We start from the raw sequence: 19818 nt of genomic DNA on the forward strand, positions 1-19818 counted from the left end.
ATGGCCAGCAGCTATTAGAGGCCGTTGCATCCGATGAACAACTAGCATTAGGCCGGTCTTATCCCTCCAAACTCTTTTCTATTTAAACCCCGCCCATCCTTTGGCTAAATCCACCATCAACACCTCTCCACCTCCCTGTCCTTTTTTCCTCACCTCCAATAGCCATCGAGTCACTGCAATCAAGTCGTCATCGCCCGAAAATAGGGCTGAAACTGGACTCGGGCCCGTCTAACTTTGGGTCGGGCTTAGGGCTAGGCTCAAAATAGTTTAGACCTCATTTAGGCTTATTATAGAGTCCATTTATATTTCGGACCATACTCGAGTATACGTTTGGCCCGACTTGGATCCGAGCATGAAGTCCAGCCCGATAGGAGTTGGGCCTAGGCATGAAGTCTAGCCTGATTAGGAGCCAAATGATATGGCAAATAACATGCCATGTTACCCCTTGTATTTCACCAATTCCTGATTGGCTGCTATCCACCGTGCATATGCTCTGAGATTTGCCCTGATCCACGTGGACCTGGTGCACTCCTTTTCTTGTGAGTCATGACTCTTCGAGAAGTTTCTCCCTCTAGGCCTCCTCCTCTGCGACTTTTCGTGTGGCGATAGCCTCTAATGGGACTACCAGAGGCAAAAGCTCTCCTACTCCTCGAATGTCTTCCTCTCCCAGTCTCCCTCTTCACGATCTCAGCCTCCTCCTGCTCCCTTTTGCTTCTCTAGCTCTAGATCATTGGACTGTGCCTCCTCCTCGCGCTCTTGGATCACCTTCCCTTTCTCCTTCCTCATCGTGCCACAGCAGTTATCGGCTTCCCCCATTGGCTCTGATGGTGCTCCACCACCAATCAGGTCTTCCATCAGGGATGGAACAATCTGGGACCTAATTGGCCTGAGCAAAGACTCGATGGTGGCCGGTGGCGATTGTCATCATCGTTGAATATCCAGTAGGCCTTAGCGATGTCGTCCATCAAAGAGGAGCACCAAAGCAGGAGCAGTGGCTGGGGATTGGGGCGATAGGGATTAAGATGGTCAGAATGGGCTAGGCTTACCGACTTAGAGGTATTTTTTTTTATATTTTTAAGAGAGGGAAGAAGCTGGTGTGGGCTATGTGGCTGAAAATTGGGCTGGCCCAATTGGGTTCGGATCGGACTCGAGCCTGAGTTTTTCAAAAATTTTTGAACTTAAGCTCGGCCTACAGCTTGAAATATTTTTTCGGACTGGGCTTGGATAGGGGCATGGCCTGGTCTGGCCTGTTCTGGCCCACTTCTAGCCTTACCCAAAAATCTCTCCTCTTCCTCCCCAATATCCTGTCTATCTTCTCTAATCTGAGAGCTTTTGGGTGTTTTTACTATCGAAATTCTTTACCACCAGCAGCAACTTGTTGCCATCGCTACCTTCGATAAGCTCTCCTCTCTCCCTTCCCTTCTTTTCTTTTGGCTTGGGCACCACTGCCATGGTAGCAAGGGGTAATGCCCCTTTTTCCTTCTCTCGGATCCCCTGGTCACGATCAGATTGCCACCTCTAGCTGTCAATACGTCAGTCAAGCCACAATCACCAGCCATCACGGACCTCACTCCTCCTTCTCCCTTTTACCCTCCTTCAGTGATATCCTTGGTTTGGCTTGGGAAGAGAGGAAGAAAGAAAAGAGAGAAAGAAAGAGAAGAGAGAGAAAAAGAGAGAGGAGAGAGAAAGAGAGGGGAATAAAAATAGAGACAAGGAAGGGAGAGGAAAAAGAGAGAGAAAGGAAGAAAGAAAGAGAGAAAAAAAGAGAGGAATAAAGAAAAGAAAAAAGAGAGAGGAGGGAAAGGAGTTCAACATCTCAATGAACCCATCTCATGAATTGGATCTCAATCTAATTAAGTTTAGATCAAGCTGAACCATATAGATATAACTTATAAACCGACCCAAACCTTGATCTAGACCAGGGTCAGACTGAGAACCTCTTTTCTATTTATCTTAATCTACCTCAATTAAAGACTAATAAAACTTGTTAATTGCTTGTATTAGAGCCTTCATCACTGAAAGAGCACCAGATCTAGAGATCGGGTTGTGAAGATCATAAATTTCCAATCCAATCAAATATAAGTTTCATTTATCTCTGAAATTCTATTTAATATATTTCATGTATTTCTAAATTAGAAATTATATAAAAATTATTGAAATATTTAGAAAATTGAAAGTTTGAAAAAGTATGCATAAAATGAAATTCAAAATTATAGATCAAGCACATTATTATCCTGATATGTTCGTAAATTTTAAATATGATGGTTCCTCTGTGTCGCATGGTTTTATGCTTGCATGCGTTTTTGAATGAAACAATATTCCCTTATTTATTGAAAAATATTATGGAAATGAGTATGTTGGTTATGAGAAAACTCTTTGATTAAACTATGATCTAGGCCTAGCCTACGAGACTAATCATTAGCCATACAATTAGAAACTAGTTTCTTCTAGGCCTAGCTAGTCAGGACTGATTGTTGACAAAATTAGTCTTTCTAGGCCTTGTCAGTTAAGACTGATCGCTAGCACACACTGATGCATCGCATATTTTTTTCAGGACTAATCTCTTTATCCTATCATAGGATTAATTGTGGTCATGTGAATTAAAGCTAGTTTTCTTCTGAGTCTAATTAGTAAGGTTGATCACTGGTGCACATTGATGGATCACATATTTCGTATTCTAGAACTGGTCTCTTCTGAGCCTAGTTATGAGGTTGATCATGGTCATAGTCACTAAAGACTGAGAGAAGACTTGATGTTTGATTATTACACATGGAATATTTTGAAAAAGTCATTTATATTGCCATATGCATCTTATTTTTGTTAAATTATCATATTTGAAAAAAGTTAATTTATGCATGATCCTTTAAAAATATTAGTAACTTATTGAGCCTGTAATGCTCATTCCTTTTTTTCTTATTTTTTTAGATCCAAGAGATCATATAAGGACTAGGAACATAGTAGTGAGAAGCAGAAAACCTTAAAGGATATTTGCTTAATTTTTTTTTGAATAAATATTGATCTTGATTTATGTTAATTAACCTTATGAGTCATTAATGAACTATTTTTATTTAAATTAATAAAATTAAAAATTTGCTTTTATTATCACTTCCTAAGTATGGTTTGATATAATATATTTGAATGTGAAGGTAGGCTGTGCATGTCTTAAGGGGTTAAACCCTGGAATGTATAGCTACCTGTCACATGTCTGGCTTAGGCCATCGGATCAGGGCATGACACTAGGAAAGAGTAGGAATTGGGGGCATGTTTGATTGGAGAGTTTTAGATTTTGAAATGGGAATGAGAATGACTAATTTTCATTCCAATCGTTTGGTTGGGAAGAGTTTTATTATAATTCTATGGGAATTAAAAGTGCCCCAATCTTTCAAAATCTAATCTCTACTCTCTCTTAGGGTTCAAATTTCATTCCAATTCCAATCACAAATCAAATACATTAAGAGATATGGTCATTCCAATTTCAATTCCAATCCATTTTGATTCTGATTCTAGTTGCAAACTATATGTTACCTAGGTTTTGGGAAAATTAGGGTATTTTCATTTCCTCTTGAATAAGGAATGGGATTTCTTCTAACCAAATGGTTTATTGATTTACATTTTTATTTTAGAGTCTAACTCTCTCGAATCAAATATGCCCATTTGAATAAGAGAATGTAAGAGTGGTGGTTGCAAACAATGATCAATATTTAAGATCATTTATTGTGGAGAAGCTCACAATCTTTGCAGATAAGAAGAAATTATTGGTTAAAATACTTCTATCATGTATATCTTGCATCATCTAACAATAAATCAGCACACCATCCAGAAAAGTTAAATTTTTTTCCTTCAAAATAATAAAAATTATCAGCTGGCGAATCATAATTAACTATGAAATTATTTTCATTTAAAATTTTTCATTAAGGTTTTTAGATAACGTTGCATCTTTTTCTAACAATTGGTGAAACACTAATTTGTTATTGGATGATGTAAGATATATACGGTAGAATCATCCAACCAATAATTTTTGATAGAGAAGATTGAGTCCATATGTTAATATCCGATTGTCATGTGGATGGGTCTTTAGACAAATATCCTGTAGAATGTGTAAGATTTAAACACTTCTAACTGTGGTGGGTTCCAGCCCTTGCGTTCCCCACCGACCACGAGCGGAGCGTGTTTCTGGGTGCTAAAGAATGGGTGCATTTTCACGTGGAGGGCATTATTTTCCTCCTCCATAAAAGGGCACGGCGGTTGACAAAGCGGTCCATCCCACTCCAGCGTCGCTTGAAGTTGAAGCCTCTCCTCGGACTGCGAAGACTGCTCCATTGAAGGCCACTACGTGTTTTCTCGCACTCCTCAGGGATCTCGCCATGGCTCCCAACCCGAGCTCCCGCTGCGACTCTCCGTCCCTCAAGATCGCCCTCGCCATCGCCCTCCTCCGCTATAAGAATCTTCACCGAATCCCTTCCTCCGATTCCGATGCCCAGCGCTGGAAGCGAAAGGTACGCTTCTTCCCTCCTCCTCCTCCTCCTTTCCCCAGAAGAAAGCGATTCCAAACCCTAATCCCTGGTCTCTCCAGGCCAAGGACCGGAAGCGAGAGATCCTGAGGCTCAGAGAGGAGCTCAAGCAGATCGAAGGTCCCTTCTCGTTTTCCTCCTCATCTATATGGGATTAGTTAATTTATTCACCTGCTGGTTAATTCTTGGATGTTTTAGATGGAATGCGGTGCGATGCTGAGCCCCCGATAGTTTCTTGCCGGTGCCATTTCTTTGATGGCTTTGGTGAGCCCGGAGGAGATGCGGTAAGTGGCGCCGGTGAGCACTGGATCGATGAGGTACTGAGAAGAAGATTCCTAAGATTGGGTATGGTGTTTCTTGTGAATTTTTTTCACATTATATCTTCCTTCCCTCAATTTTGCTTTTGGAATTTGAGTCAAAAATTTTGTTCCGGGATTTTCAGTTCGCTGGAAGGAGAAAAGGAAAAGGGTGGATGGTTCTATCCCAAGAAGACATCTTTTAGGTAGGTTGTTATCTGCTGACTCTTCTCTTGGAGGTAGTGATAGAGGCTTATAGTGAAGCTCATATTATTTGCTAATGTCTTGTGCTTTTTCTCTTTTGTTTTGTAGGTATTATGTGATTAGCATATCGTTTTCCTCTGTGAACCTGTTATGCGTAATGATTTTTGGAAGCATTTTGATGAATCGAGAACTTTATGCTTGTTAACTTCAATCTCTATGCTTTGGATTGGAACTTATGAGTTCTTAATATTTATTCCAGCTGTCTTATTTAGGGGAAAAGCCATTTCTTTTCTTGTTCCAGGAAGTACTACTTTCAAGTCAAGCTCTTTGTTGTTTGGAAAGGATCAGAAATAGTCGTATTCCAGGCATCCATCTGGTCATGATTTGTTGTCAAGATGCCTGGAACAGTGGTAGGAAATGCAGCTCTATGATGTATGGTTGTTGGATACCATGGGTAAGAAATACTTAAATAGAAGGTGAATAATTTGATTTAGGTGAGAAGATGAGAGATGGAAAAGGAGTAGGATGGTTTAGCAACGTTGTGAACTGTACAATCCTAGAGTTTTGGGATATGCTGTAAATCACTGGCAAATTATATTTGCAATATCTTGTATAGCGATGTGATAGGAGTGTCCACATTTAACCTGAATATTATGTTGATACCAACTCCAATGTACTATCTGAGTTGTATCACTCCAACAGATACAAGAGATCCTGTGAATATGATGGCCAGGCATCCAATCAACTTCTTAGCATGAAGTGTCAAAAATTCTTCTTCTAACTTCCATAGGGATTTCCTCAGGTGAAATTCTCCCGCATAGAGTCGTTTTTACAAAATTTAGTTTCTGTCACAGTCAGGGTCACCTTTTGCTTTGGTTGCACATGATCATGCACTTTTAATTGTTACTCTTTAATTTCAATCTTTCTTGATGATGGCTTGTGAAGTCTTTCAACTTTATTCCTCTTCACCTTAACACCCTCACTTCCACTGCAACCATCTTATGTGCATGGTTGCATGCACCTCCTTATATTGTTGGAATTTTAGCTCAGAAAATATTTCCAGTCTTTTCACATTTAGGCATGTAGAGATTAACTGTATAATTGATATTCTGGACATGTTCATTTGCCTATAGTTTTGTAAGACAAGTTGCAAAGAATAGCTTCTGTTGTGTCTGTTGGCTGTCAATCTTCCCTATAATATGTCTTCATTATTAATCCTACGAAATCGAATTCTGTATGTTATGCTGTGGCGCAATTGGTCTTCCTTTTCTGACAGACACATGGACAACCCAAAGAATGCCTTGATGTGGTCTGATAAAGTCGCATTAGATAGTTTAGGTTCACAGTTGTCCTTCCTCCATCTGATTATGAAGAACCATGTTCACTCCTTCCTTTTAATCCAACTAGATATTTCATCCAAATAGGACTGCAGGCTGTCAAGAAGACTATGGCCTATATCGTAAGTTATTTGTTGGTTAAGTTGGCATGCATGGTCTAAAATCCATGAGAAAATGGCAAAGAAAGATGCACATTTGTGATACTGTAATATTCTTTTGCTATGCAACTGTTTTTTTACTGAATACCATCTAAATTGAATAAATGAATTTGGTAATGGAACTTGATGAACTTTGTTTTCTCATTTTTGCATGTACATAAATGCATATATGCATGTGTTCATGGACATATATATCATAAAGGCCATTCCATAGTTTCTAAATTAACTAGTACTATGACTCCTATCACCATATAAGGTGTGTTCACTTTGATTTCTATACGAAAAGTTGTTTTGTTGAATTGAAACTGTTTAGAGTTATAATGCAACATTTGTCGACAGATTCAGATATGATTATTGTTTGTTTACTTTTCTAGAACCAGATATGTTAACCCAACTTAGTTGCTACAATTTTTTCCTGTTAGCCACTTTTGAATTTGTAATCTTTCAGTCGTAACAATTTGTTCCTTCCAAGATTATCTTTTCTTCATTTATTGGACCCAAAAACTTCACCTTTTAACATGTTTATCTGGTTAACTGATAGAGTTTAATAATGAAGATGAGATGGAGCGCCTTGGTACATCAATTGATTTCCTGGTGGAGCTTTCGGACACTCATTTATCAAAAGTAAACAACTTGTTACACAAATATTTTTCTCAGTTAGAGAAGCATTTTTCATTTCTTGTTTCATTTTTAAGCTAAGTGTCTCATTTTTTACAAAGGAGAAGATGGACTCTTCTTTTGCTACATTCTCTCATCAAGCTATAGATTTAATTCTAGGTATGGAAACCTCAGGGGTCTTTTCTTCTGACATTATGCATTTTGGAATCAGTTATCTAGCTCTTTAAGACAAGTTGTTTGCCATGAATTTTCCATAGAGGATGGTAATGTTTTCGTATATTCTTACTGCCACTCTTTCTTATAGATGTATTTTGCATGGGTTCCAATGCTACTTGCAATTGTTCAAGTCATTTATGCACCATAAAACTTGAAAGCTTTATTTGTTTTATAACTTTCAAAAAAAGTGATTAATGACTAACACATATATCTTCTTCTTCTTGTCGATGTTACTCATGTCTGATTTGTGTCCATATTTGTTTGGAGAAAATGTGGACATGCATATTAGTTATTAATTGATATCCATATTGATATCTGGAGTCATCATTAATATCCATATTGATATCTGTATCCCTGAAACGGAAGTGGATTTTAATGCATCATCACCCATATCGTAGCCAATGCATTTTCATCCATGACTCCAAATAAGAAAAAGATTTCTCTATTGGTTCTTCACATTTTAGATGACTTTCTCTTGAAGTTTTCTTGATTTTTTGGTTCCTTAAACTATCTCTTCTTAAATCTTCTCAATTGATATATCTTTGTACATCCTTGAACCTACCAGCACTGTTAACTTCTTGTTGAAACAAGGTTTTCTGATCTTAGTGGAATTGGATTTTTATTCTTTAGTTTTGGCCCAATGAATGTTCAGTTGGTCTCATTATCTTTGCCACATTCAGTTACTCAAATAATCTCCCTGCAGTGACACACTTGACCCAATTTAGACCTAATCTTTAACAATTCTCTTGTACAACCCAATGATAATATGTGAATGAATTTTCCATCGACCCATTTCAGCTTCACTGGATTTTACTTGGATACATAACTTTGTTGACCATATTTCTACCCAAGCATATACACTGATGCAGGCATCAAGTCATGCCTGCTGCCAGTAAGACTGGGTAAACAGAGAACTTGTTTCATTACTTTTTTCTAAATCAGACATCTGATATCAATGTGTAGCTACAGCCGTATAGGTTGCTTGGATTTAACAACCTGATAAATGGAGAACTCATTGCATAACTTTTTCTCGGATTTGATAAGCTGTTTATCATAATTTCCAATTTCAGCTAGCTCACACATGGCTTACATCTTCTTTATGGTACTCCTAGATCCATTCAGACAGTTTTTCATAGTTGCTATGCAAATTTTGGTTTACTTCCTTCTTAACATTTCCTTGTTTTGTGCGAACTGGAAGATATTATGTAAGTTGCAAAGTTGTGGGATCATATTAACTTGTTTCCATATTCTCAAATTTATTTAAGCACCTTTTTTTTCTGCTCCACTTCTATGGCAAATCCTTTCTTTCACAACTCAAGTCTAATAGGACTATTTCATGTCATCCTTTAACTTATCCTGCACTAGAAATTATGCAACAGAGAAATCTCAACATTTTAACTTAGCCTTTATTTTGTTGCCATGGCAGTTTTTTTATGGAATGTCCATATGAACATGCAGTATGAGTCTTTGTAATCATTTTTGCTGCTTCTGGTTTCTGTTCTATCATTCCCAACTACAGGTTTGATGTGACTTGTAATTGCTCAATTTCTTGTTTGTTGAAGCTTCATTGAAGAATTTGCTATCATCACAAGAGGAAAATGAGGTAGCTGAAGATCTTGTCAATGGATTGATTATGCGTTTGACAAGAAGAATGTGTGCCATCCCCAAAAATAATGGTAATTTTTTAGCTGCTAATACGTGGTTGTGATCTGTATTTTTGTTGAGTTTGGTAATTTTGAGATGTATGTAATTGTTATTCTCAGATTTTCTGGCTTTAACATTGGTTGGTAATATATCAGTGCAGTACTTATTAATGAACTATACGGCTTTAGCACATGCACAGAACTCTTGTGTTTCTCATCATAATTGACATATTTATTGATTGTTTACACTACTGAAAATTTATGCTGATCTTGTTGTCTAATTCTAATTGATTAATTTAGTGGTGTGGTGACATCATAGTTACCTGGATGTGGAGAGGGTGTGAGAGAAGAAAAGCAGGAATCCAAAACAATTATAATTAGAAAGGACCAGGAAACAGGTTCAGGATTGAGATTTCCAAAATGAGGAATCCAACCTATGTAGAACTTCTGGCTTTTTTAGGGTTGTGGCTTTAACTGTCAAATATAACATCTCGTTTGTTGTCCTTAATTGCCAAATAAAGAAATCAAACACTGGCTATAATTTCTTAATTCTTAAACAACTGAATACTTGTCAATAGGCCTAGTGGGTAGGGAGAGAGGAGGGAGGAAGGGGGACAGGGTAGAGAGTTTGGCTGGAGAAAAATGTTTTTCTTGATAGTTGTTGGTAAGTATTAACATGCATATATTTCATTTGATATAGTGTTTAATCAGTTTTGTGACTGAATATTAGTTTGAGCAGATATCCATCTTTTGCTAAGTAGCTTAGTATGATGAGTTTTACGTTACCATATTTTGTGAATTAATCAATAATTGGAGAATAACTCCTGACTCTAGTCCTTTGTCTGATTCATATGGTGCCCAAGACTATCTAATCATGGAACATTTTCCCATTCAACTTGGAGGTGGTGCATATATCTACTGATTCAACTTAGACTCTTTCTCTTCATTTGTTATAGTTATAAAAAGTGATTAAACACCAGTGTTGCATGGACACGGAGATGAGAGCGGATTTAGATGCATATCCAAGTGTCTGATTCAGTAAAAGAGAAAAAGGGAGACACAAATACATAAGATCATGGAGTGCTAAACCGCTCTGATCCGAATGGTTCGGAATGTGCCAAACCATACCGGTAGTTAACCGATGTAATTTGGACATTCGATTCAGAATGTCAGTGAACACAGAGCAAGAGAGAAGGAAAGAGAGGAAGAGAGAGAGAGAAGGAGAGGAAAGAAGATGGAAAGGCTAGTGGTGGCCCACTGATGCCGTCGGAGGGTTGCTGAGGCCGTCGGGGCTCCATAGTCCTCTGCGAGAGAGATTAAAGAGAGAGAGCGGAGGGAGAGAAAAGGAGGGAGGGAAAGGTGGTGGAGAGGCTATCGGGTGGCCGTTATGACCGCTAGACAACGGAAATCATCCCATGGATGCCGTGGGTTTGAAACAGTGGTGGGTCATCCTTGTTTCATTGTGTTTTTTTAATATGATTTACAGTGAGGCCAGCATTGGATTTGAACCCGTGAGATGCCCATTGCCAGTTTTACCATGAATCGCGTTAAAAAAAATGCAATGAAACCGCTGGATTCCCCCTATTTGACAGCCATGGTGGGCAGCTAACGGCTCTCCAGCAACCTCCCCACTGCCTTCCCTTCCCTTCGTTTCTTTCCCTCCTCTATCTCTCTCTCTAATCTCTCTCGGAGAGGACCGTAGAGTCCCGAAGGCCCTCTGGTGGCCACCGAAGGCGTCTCCACTGGCCTCCCTCCCTCTCCCCCCCTCTCTCTTTTCCTCTCCAATTCTCCCTTGTTTCTGTGTCGGTTCAGCCCAGTACAGGAACTGACTCATACTGCCGGCCGGTTGGCATGTGGTCCAATTCCAAGTCGGCGAACCTTGCATAAGGTAAATAAAATTTTAACATATTTATACTTTAACATTGTTTCTTTGAACATTAGGAAGATATTTTTTTGTTAAGATCCTTCAATATACATGTTTCTCAATTAAACTTCCCAATTAACTGAAGGATATAAGAAGAATAATAGTGTAAAGTTGTTTTCAATCCTTGCAGCCTTGATCAATCTGTAAAAAAAGTACAAATATTTACTCCTAACATCAAAATAGAGAATCAGTCTTATTGTTGGAAGAATTCAAAACTCTTCCAATATTCAAAAGTGGCTAATAAAAAACTTCATAAGGATCCCATTATCTGATTTGTATCTAACTTAGATATGCATCTGACATGGATTTTTGGAGCTGGATGCAAGTGTCCAATCTGACATGTATTTTTGGAGCTGGATGCGAGTGTCCAAGTAACAAGGTTAAACATGAAGGTGAGAAAGATGTAAGGAGGCTGCATAGGCATATGTTCAGCCCCACACTGGTTGTGTGTTGGGGAGATCTTGGGTGGTTAAGCAAGGCAAACGACCTTAAATAAAAATTTCTAGCTAGCTTTTGTAGGTGAGGTCTTAGATCATTGCCAATGGTATTATAGTGGATTCAACCCATGGCCCATGTGTGGCAAGAATACTATAGCATTTAGGTATGAAAATGGATTGGATACAAATTGAATATCATTATATCTATATCCTTATCCATTTTTATTTGACAAATATGGATACAGATATGGATATTAATTAGATGTTAAAATTCATATCCATAGTTGTTTTAGACATATAGATACGAATTAGATATTTTGATAATATAGATAAGACAATAGATATAAATCAGATAATTTTATGAAACCACCAAATCGAAACTAAAATTGAATGGAAGATAAATTAAGTTCAAATCATGATACTATGATCACTGATTTTCCTTTAAAGTTCAGGAGAGCGGGATAAGACTAGACAAGATTGCAAAGAAAATCAGATATCCGAATACGGATTAGGTAATTACCCATCCATATCCGTATCCCTATTTCTTTTACAGATATGGTATGGATAAGGATAGAGTCGGTTATCTATTGGATTCTTTCCTAGCATGTGTTTGGTCCCACATTAGCTGTCATTGGGATATCTATGGGTACTTAAGCAGGGTCAAGGACCCCAAATAAAAAAATTCTAGCTAGCTTTTTTGGATGAGGTACTGGGTCATTTCAGAGGACGTGGTCTATCTCTTTGTTTTTTTAAGAAAAGTCTTATAAATATTAGAATGGAGATGTTTAGAAAGAATATGTGGTCACCCAATCATATGGGACATGGCATTTTATAGGAATAAATATTGGAAAACAGATCACTTGTGGATTATATGATAAAAATTTTGAGCTTCAGTATAGATATTTATTTCCATGACATTTACTATTATCACATTTCAAGATAGCTGTTAATGTACGTATCTTAAAATCTGTACTTAAACTGCAAAACCATGATTTACATCTCTTCTTCTTCGCTGCTTCCTTTTCTATATATTTAATTTATTTCGCTTCTTATATTAGGTTGCATTAAATTTGTGAACTTGTTTGAGCATCAATAGTGTACTTTGTCTCTTCTTCATAACAAGAATATTACAAGACCAGTTTAACTTTTATGTAGGTGTCAATACATTTTGTTTCAGTCATCAATTTTACAGTGGACTTTTATGTAAAGAAAAAAAAAAAAAGAAAAACTTCCGATAGATATAGCTATTGGCTCAATGCCACTTTCATCTTCTATTAATTACTGGAGCTCATCCTTGTGTTTGGTCCCACATTAGCTGTCACTGGGGGGCGTTTGGTAGCATGTAATCCTTTTAGGATTACATGTAATTTTGCAACAAGTAATCAAATTATATTGTCTGTTTCACCACTGTCACAGGTAGGGTTTTTCGTACCATGTTGAACCGACCGGTACATCCTGTATCGTACCGGACCGGCAAGGAACCGGCACGGTTCGGCCGGTAAATTTGGTACACCGATGGTACCGAGAGGGAAAGAGAGGAAAGTGAGAAAGAGAGAGAGGAGGAGGAGGGAGGCGGGAGCCGTTGGAGGCCGGTGGTGGCCCGCTGCGGTCGTCGGAGGCCTTTTGAGCCCTATATTGCCCGATAGGGCTTTCAAGAGAGTGAGAAAGAGAGAGAGAGAGCACTCGGGGGGGGGGGCGACCTACCGGACGGACGTCGCCTCCATCGCGAGGCCCTTGGTGGCCGGTGAGCCCACGCCGACGGGCTTGAGGGTGGTCGAGCAGGAGGAGGACCTCCGCGGCTCTGCCAGTCCGCCTCCTTTGAAACAAAACAGGGCCCGTGGGTCTTTTTTTTTTGATTTAAAGACGTAAAGTTAGTAACCCAATTGCTGACTTCACAATTTTTTTAAAAAAAAAAAATTAGTGAAGTCGGCAACTGGTTGTCGATTTCACCTGTTTACGGATTTTTTAAAGAAACCCGTGAAACAGGGGCTGATGCCCCTGTTTCACGCCTGCGGCGCTGCCTGCACAGACTGCGCCGTCGGGCGGCCACGGTGGCTAGTCGAACACTGTCCGGCGGCCCCTCCCCCTCCCCCTCCCCCTCCCTCCTTTTCTTTCTTCCTCCCTCTCTCTCTATTTCTCTCTCTTTTTCTTCTTCCGATTCGGCTCCTGTTTTCTTCATCGGTTTGGCATGGTACGAAGCCATATCGAACCGTACCTTCGGCCGATCGATACAGTCGATGGTATCGGTTCAGCAAACTTTAGTCATAGGTAAGCATTACCTCAAAAAGAGGTAATCTGATTGCCTAGAGAGAGGTGGCTATGTGATTACATGTAATCTTGCAATCCTGCAATCTTGTAACAAGATAACTTCAAGACCAAAATACCCCCGTCAAAATAAATTAAAATCTATATTAAATAAATTATGGATAGTCCCAGTTGATGAAAATAAAAAGAAAACATAATGGGTGGTTCTAGGTGGTGATGTCATCGAAAATGGTTGATCCCGAAATTAAGTTGTCTTTTTAGAAAATAGACAATAATCAATAAACAAGGATGGTGGTACTTTGAAAAAATTAGCTTATATTCTATGTAATCTAAATTGTATGCCAAACATTGCAATGTAGGATTTTCTATTATTTTACAACAACATTACTGCACATACCAAACACTGCAATGTAGGATCCCCTGTTATTTTAGTAGGTAATCACATTCCCTTTGCAATCACATTACCATAGTAACATTACCTATGTAATACACCAAACACCTCCTGGGAATATCTTCGGGTACTCGAGCAGGACCAAGGACCCCAAATAACAAACTCTGGCTAGCCTTTTTGGATGAGGTACTTGGTCATTTCAGAGGATGTGGTCTATCTCTTTGTTTCTCTAAGAAAGTTCTTATAAATATCAGAATGGAAATGTTTAGAAAGAATACGTGGTCACCCAACCATATAGGACATGGCATTGGTGGAAAACAGCACACTGTGGATTATATGATAAAAGCTTTTATCTTCAGTATAGATATTTATTTCCATGGCATTTACTATTCTCACATTGCAAGATATCTGTTGATGTACTTATCTCAAAACATGTTCTTAAACAGCAAAAACTTGATTTGCATCTCTTCCTCTTCACTGCTTCCTTCTTTTCCTATATTTAACTTTTTTTGATTCTTATTTTAGGTTGCTTTAAATCTATGAACTTGTTTAAGCATCAACATAGTCTACATTGTCTTTTTCCATAACAAGCAATATAAAAATTCCAATTTGTGTTTTATGTAGGTGTCAATACATTTTGTTTCAGTCATCAATTTTCCAATGAACTTTTACATTAAAGAAAAAAAGAAGAAAAGCTTCCAGCAAATTTAGCTATTGGCTCAATGCCACTTTCATTTTCTTTGAATCAGTGGAACTCATCCTTGTGTAAGTTTGATGGTGGTGAATATCTTAGTATCCTCATTATGCCATCATGGCACAGGGCAATATGAGGAATGCCTCTGTATGATGTAAATTCTTTTGGTACTCCATAGGCTTGCATAATGATTATAGTTATATATAGTTGTCTTATTTGCTGACTTGTTTACTTTTGGCATTTATTTTGTCTTCATCAAATCTTCTCATTTTAAATATCAGGATCAACAGATTCTCATTCGGATTCTCAGTTCTATGTTCAGCACTTAATCCGCAGGCTAGGAAATGAGCCATTTATTGGTCAACGTATAATCCTTGCAGTTTCTCAAGAGATTTCAGTTGTGGCAGAAAGTTTACTTCTCATGGATCCATTTGATGATTCTTTCCCTTCTATCCATGACACCATGTTTATGATGTGAGTATTCCTGCAGGCGTCGCATGCATAGTCTATTTCATTAGAAAACAAGTGAAAAGTTATGCTTCAGTAGATTTTCCTTGTTTTATCTTTATTATGATAGCTCAATGAGATGCTAACCATATAATGCTTATGCAATCTCTCTGCAGAAATTTTCATTATATGTGCAGAAGGTAGATTTCCAATACTGTAATCATTGACTCTTATTAAATAATTGGCCAAAGATGTATGTGAAAAGAAAAAGAAAAATAACAAATTGTGTTTATCATTCATGGTGCATTTGTTTTACTTATTGGTTGAATAGCTTAACAGCTAGCCTTTTTGTTAGAAATCATTGAAACAGAGAAATTATGAGACCTTTTTGATATCTTATCATATGTTCTCTTGGTTAACTTTCTCAGAAAAGTCTGGGCATTCAAACCATTATACTTAAATTCCATGCCAAGTGAAGGTCGGCACACATATTACTTTCCCATCTAATCCATAAATAGAAACTGGAAAATAATATGCTATATTTGGTGCATGGAGTGGAGGCATGTTACACAATCATCTCTCAATCCTTCTTTGGTTGATTTTTGAAGAAAAATAAAAGGAGAGTGGTATCAATTTGGAGTTGCTCCCTCCCTTGCCTTCCATTTATATTAGTGAAATGGCTTTAGTGTTGTGATCTTCTCTCTTTTCGTACCAAAAATGTGGTAACAACCTTTTATTAATTACTGCCCTCCTGATGCCGAAGTAGAATAGAAGAAGAAGGGGTAGAAGATAGAAGGCAGAACAAAGATAAGAGAAGAAATTAGGGACGAACAACCAGAGAAGCTAGGCAGGAAATTCTGTAAATTAATTCAATTATCAATCAATCAAAAAACCAATATTGTCTTACAAGCCTGTATTTACAGGCTGACAACCCCATAGTTGGTAAGTAGTAAAATTAAGCAACATGTCTTAACAAAATAAGGAAATACCCAAAATAAATATAGAATCCTGTAAATAAGGAAAACCAAATCAAATCAAATCAGCAAATTAAGAAAATCCTAATCAAATCAAGATTTCAAATCAAATCAATAAATTAAGGATATCCTACTCAAATCAGGATTTGCGCACACGCCCAGTGTAAACGTGTAAAAGTGGTTAAGGATTTCCATCATTTCTCTCCGACTGAAAAGAACTCGACTTTGGCAAGTTATGATACTGGTATGACTCCAAAAGGTCAGGGTCGAGATGACGAAACTCATCCTCAGTAATCCAAGTAGCATTAGAGATAGGACGTCCCTTCCAGTGCACTAGATAGCACTGGAATCCATCATGTGTCGAACCAACAATCTCATCCTCAATGACACTCAATTTGCTCTCGGGTTAACTGATGAACTGGCTGAACCTTAGGGATAGGCGCAAAAGAAGTTCGACCTCCACCTATAGAAATACCTATAGACACTTTGGGAGGTTTGAAAATACCTCAATAAGGAAACAAATTCTCCACATTGAAAACAGATTTAATAGTTATATCAGAAGGTAAATCAAGCAAATAAGCATTAGGTCTCACTTTACGAATGATACGAAAAGTTCCAAAGGCTTTAGCATGCAATTTCTTGAAAAAATGTTTAGGGTAGCGGTCAAGACATACACGCACCATTACATAATCACTCTTACTAAAATCCTGTTTTCTGTGGCGAACATTAGTTGCAAGTTTATAAGTCTCATTACTCAACGCAATCTTACACCTAGTTTTAGCATGAAGATCTCGAATATGGTGAGCAAGGGACTTTATAGATTCAAAAGGACAAATCATGAGGTAAGGACACAAGGTCAAAGGGCTGGCGAGGGACTAAACCATGAACAATCTGAAAAAAAGACTTACCAATGGACCTATTAATGGAGTTGTTATAGACAAACTTAGTAGTAGGTAACAAGTTTTAGATTTCTAATTTTTCTTCCACGAGGCATCTAAGCAAATCTCCTCGACTACGATTAACAACCTTAGTCTATTCATCAGTCTGGGATGGAATGCAGATGAAAACTTTGGAGTTGTCCCAAACAACTTCCAAAAATAGCAACAAACTTGACATCCCTATGAGATGCTATAGAAGAAAGCAAGCCATGTAGTCGAACAATCTCGTAAAAGAACAACTTAGCCACATATGAGACGTTAGTTGTTTTCGCACAAGGTATGAAATGGGCCATCTTAGAAAATCTATCTACAACAATTAAGATAGAATCATGACCTCTAACAGTCCTAGACAATTCGAGAATAAAGTCCATGCTAAGATCTTGTCAAGGTGTGGTGGAACAGGCAATAGTATGTACAAACTAGTGTTTCTTTTTTTAGTCTTAGCTAATTGACAAGTGCGACATTGGGATACAATCCTAGCAACATCTTTCTTTAAAGAGGATTAATAAAATCAATCCTTTAATATGGCTATAGTCTTATCACGTCCAAAATGATCAGCGAGGCCACCAGCATGCAACTCCCAAACAATAAAATCTCTAAGCAAAGTACGAGGAATGCATAGGCTAAAACCCTTAAACAAGTAATCATCTCTGATGAGAAAATCGATATGGTCATGACGATTACCGTCCATGATCCTCCGATATATAAGTCCAAAATCAAGACAAGTGGTGTACTCATCTTTTAATCTCTCAAATCCTACCACCTAAGCACTCATAGTATGCAAGAGATGTACCACTCAACTAAGGGGCATCAGATGGCTTGTTCTCAACCCCTGAATGATGGTTAAGAACAAATGTATACTTCTGGAAAAACTCAATCCATTGGGCATGTCTGGTACTCAACTTTTTCTATGAGTTCAGGTACTTGAGTGCATGATGGTCGAAGTATAACATAAATTTTTGGGATAACAAATAGTACCGTCAGTGCCCCAAGGATTGCACGACAGTGTAAAACTCCTTGTCATAGGTGGAATACCTCTGCTTAGCTTCATTGAGTTTTCATTGAAATATGCGACTGGATGTCCATCTTGACTTAAAACACCTCCAATACCTAATCCAAATGCATTATATACAACCTTAAAGAGTTTAGAAAAATCAAAATGTCTCAAAATGGGTGCCCTTAGTCATCTTTTGCTTGATCTCCCTAAAGGTTGTGCATGCAGCATCAGTCCATTTGAACTCTCCTTCATGTTATCAGTGATGGGAGCCATAATGGTACTTCAATTCTTAATGAATTGCCTATAAAAGGTGGTCAATCCATAAAAACTATGAATCTTAGGAAGTCTTTGGTTCGGGCCACTCTCTAATAGCTCTCACTTTCTTGGGGTCAGCTAAAATACCGTGCCGTGATGATGAATCTAAAAAAGAGAACCTGAGTTTGTATGAAAGAGCATTTCTTGATATTGACATATAACTTTTCTGCTCTCAATGTCAAGAAAACTTGACGAATGTGACTCAAATGCTCTTTTTGGATCTTACCATAGGCAAGGATGTCATCAAAGTATACTACCAAGAACTTGCTCATGAATGGCTTTAAAACTTGAGTCATAACTCTCATGAAAGTGCCAGGAGCATTATATAATCTCAAGGATATGACTAACCACTCATACAATTCATCTTGAGTTTTGAAGATAGTCTTCCACTCGTGTGTTGATCTAATCCGGATTTGGTGGTATCCCTAGTGCAGATCAATTTTGGCGAACCATTTGGCCTGGACCAAAAAGTCTAGCATGTCTTCCAACCTAGGGATGGGAAACCTATACTTGATGGTGATCTTGTTGATGGTGCAGCTATCAATACACATTCGTCAAGAGCCATCCTTTTTTGAAGTCAATAGAGCAGGAACAGTGTAGGGGCTAAGACTAGGCTGAATAAAGTCTTTCTCCAAAAGTCATCAACTTGTTGATTAATCTCTATCATTTCTTTGGGATTTATCCTATAATAAGGCAAATTGGGCAATCAAGATACTGAGATTAGATCAATGGCATACTGTATGTCTCATAGGTGGTAGCTCACTAGGAAGCTCCTCAGGTGTCACGTCTTCAAATTCATGCAACAACTAGTTGACCTCTGGGGGAGGGCCAACTCGTGATTGAGACGGTCTTTGTGAAACCTCTTTGGCTACCAAAGCTAAAACAATGCTTGACTTTGTCCTTTTTTTCAAATTCCCTACTAGTCAGAAGATGGAGGCATTTTTTTCTAACTTGTTGAGGAGAAGAACTCGAAGCATTTGCATTAGAAGAAGAACTCAAAGCATGCGAAGAGGTACTGGGTGTCGGAGTCTTATGTGCCATCTTCTTATCCATCTCAGAGGGTTTGGCGGGCTGAAGCTGTATAGTTTTACCTTTAAACCTCAACACATAAGTGTTGTCTCGTCAATAACGAGTGACATTTAGATCATATAATCAAGATCAATCTAACAAGACATAGGACACATCTATAAGAAGGACGTCACATCAGATTTTTTTCAAGTAATCATCCATCTATAGAACTAAATATTGCTCAGTAATTGGCAAGGAAGTCTTGTCAACCCATTCCATTCTGAATGGATAAGGATGTGTTCAGGCTACACCTTCAGCTTTCCAAGAGCTGACTTTGAAACCACATTCATGGAACTCCCTCCATCAATGATAACCTTGCACACTGATCCTCATATTTCACAGAAGTGTGAAAAATGCAAGTGCATTTCTATTCATCGGTGCTGAT

At 38.2% G+C, this 19818-nt stretch overlaps 1 protein-coding gene across 8 annotated transcripts in view; it reads left to right on the forward strand.

Moving 5' to 3' along the window:
- The first annotated feature begins 4247 nt into the window (after positions 1–4247).
- LOC105032008 (protein MULTIPOLAR SPINDLE 1) overlaps positions 4248–19818 on the forward strand; it is a 29294-nt gene continuing 13723 nt past the window's right edge. For 6 of the 8 annotated variants that reach the window (XM_010906323.3, XM_073256476.1, XM_029260870.2 and 3 more), the window contains exons 1-8: positions 4248–4496; positions 4574–4631; positions 4710–4856; positions 4954–5013; positions 7048–7130; positions 7226–7283; positions 8903–9016; positions 14976–15168. In XM_010906323.3, coding sequence (XP_010904625.1) covers positions 4365–4496; positions 4574–4631; positions 4710–4856; positions 4954–5013; positions 7048–7130; positions 7226–7283; positions 8903–9016; positions 14976–15168 — 845 coding nt within the window. In that variant the 5' untranslated portion in view covers positions 4248–4364. The remainder of the gene's footprint in view (positions 4497–4573; positions 4632–4709; positions 4857–4953; positions 5014–7047; positions 7131–7225; positions 7284–8902; positions 9017–14975; positions 15169–19818) is intronic. The other 2 variants (XM_029260868.2, XM_029260869.2) reach the window with 2 other exon arrangements.

The sequence above is a fragment of the Elaeis guineensis genome, chromosome 1, assembly GCF_000442705.2.
Source record: "Elaeis guineensis isolate ETL-2024a chromosome 1, EG11, whole genome shotgun sequence".
In the NCBI taxonomy this organism is placed as follows: Eukaryota; Viridiplantae; Streptophyta; class Magnoliopsida; order Arecales; family Arecaceae; genus Elaeis; species Elaeis guineensis.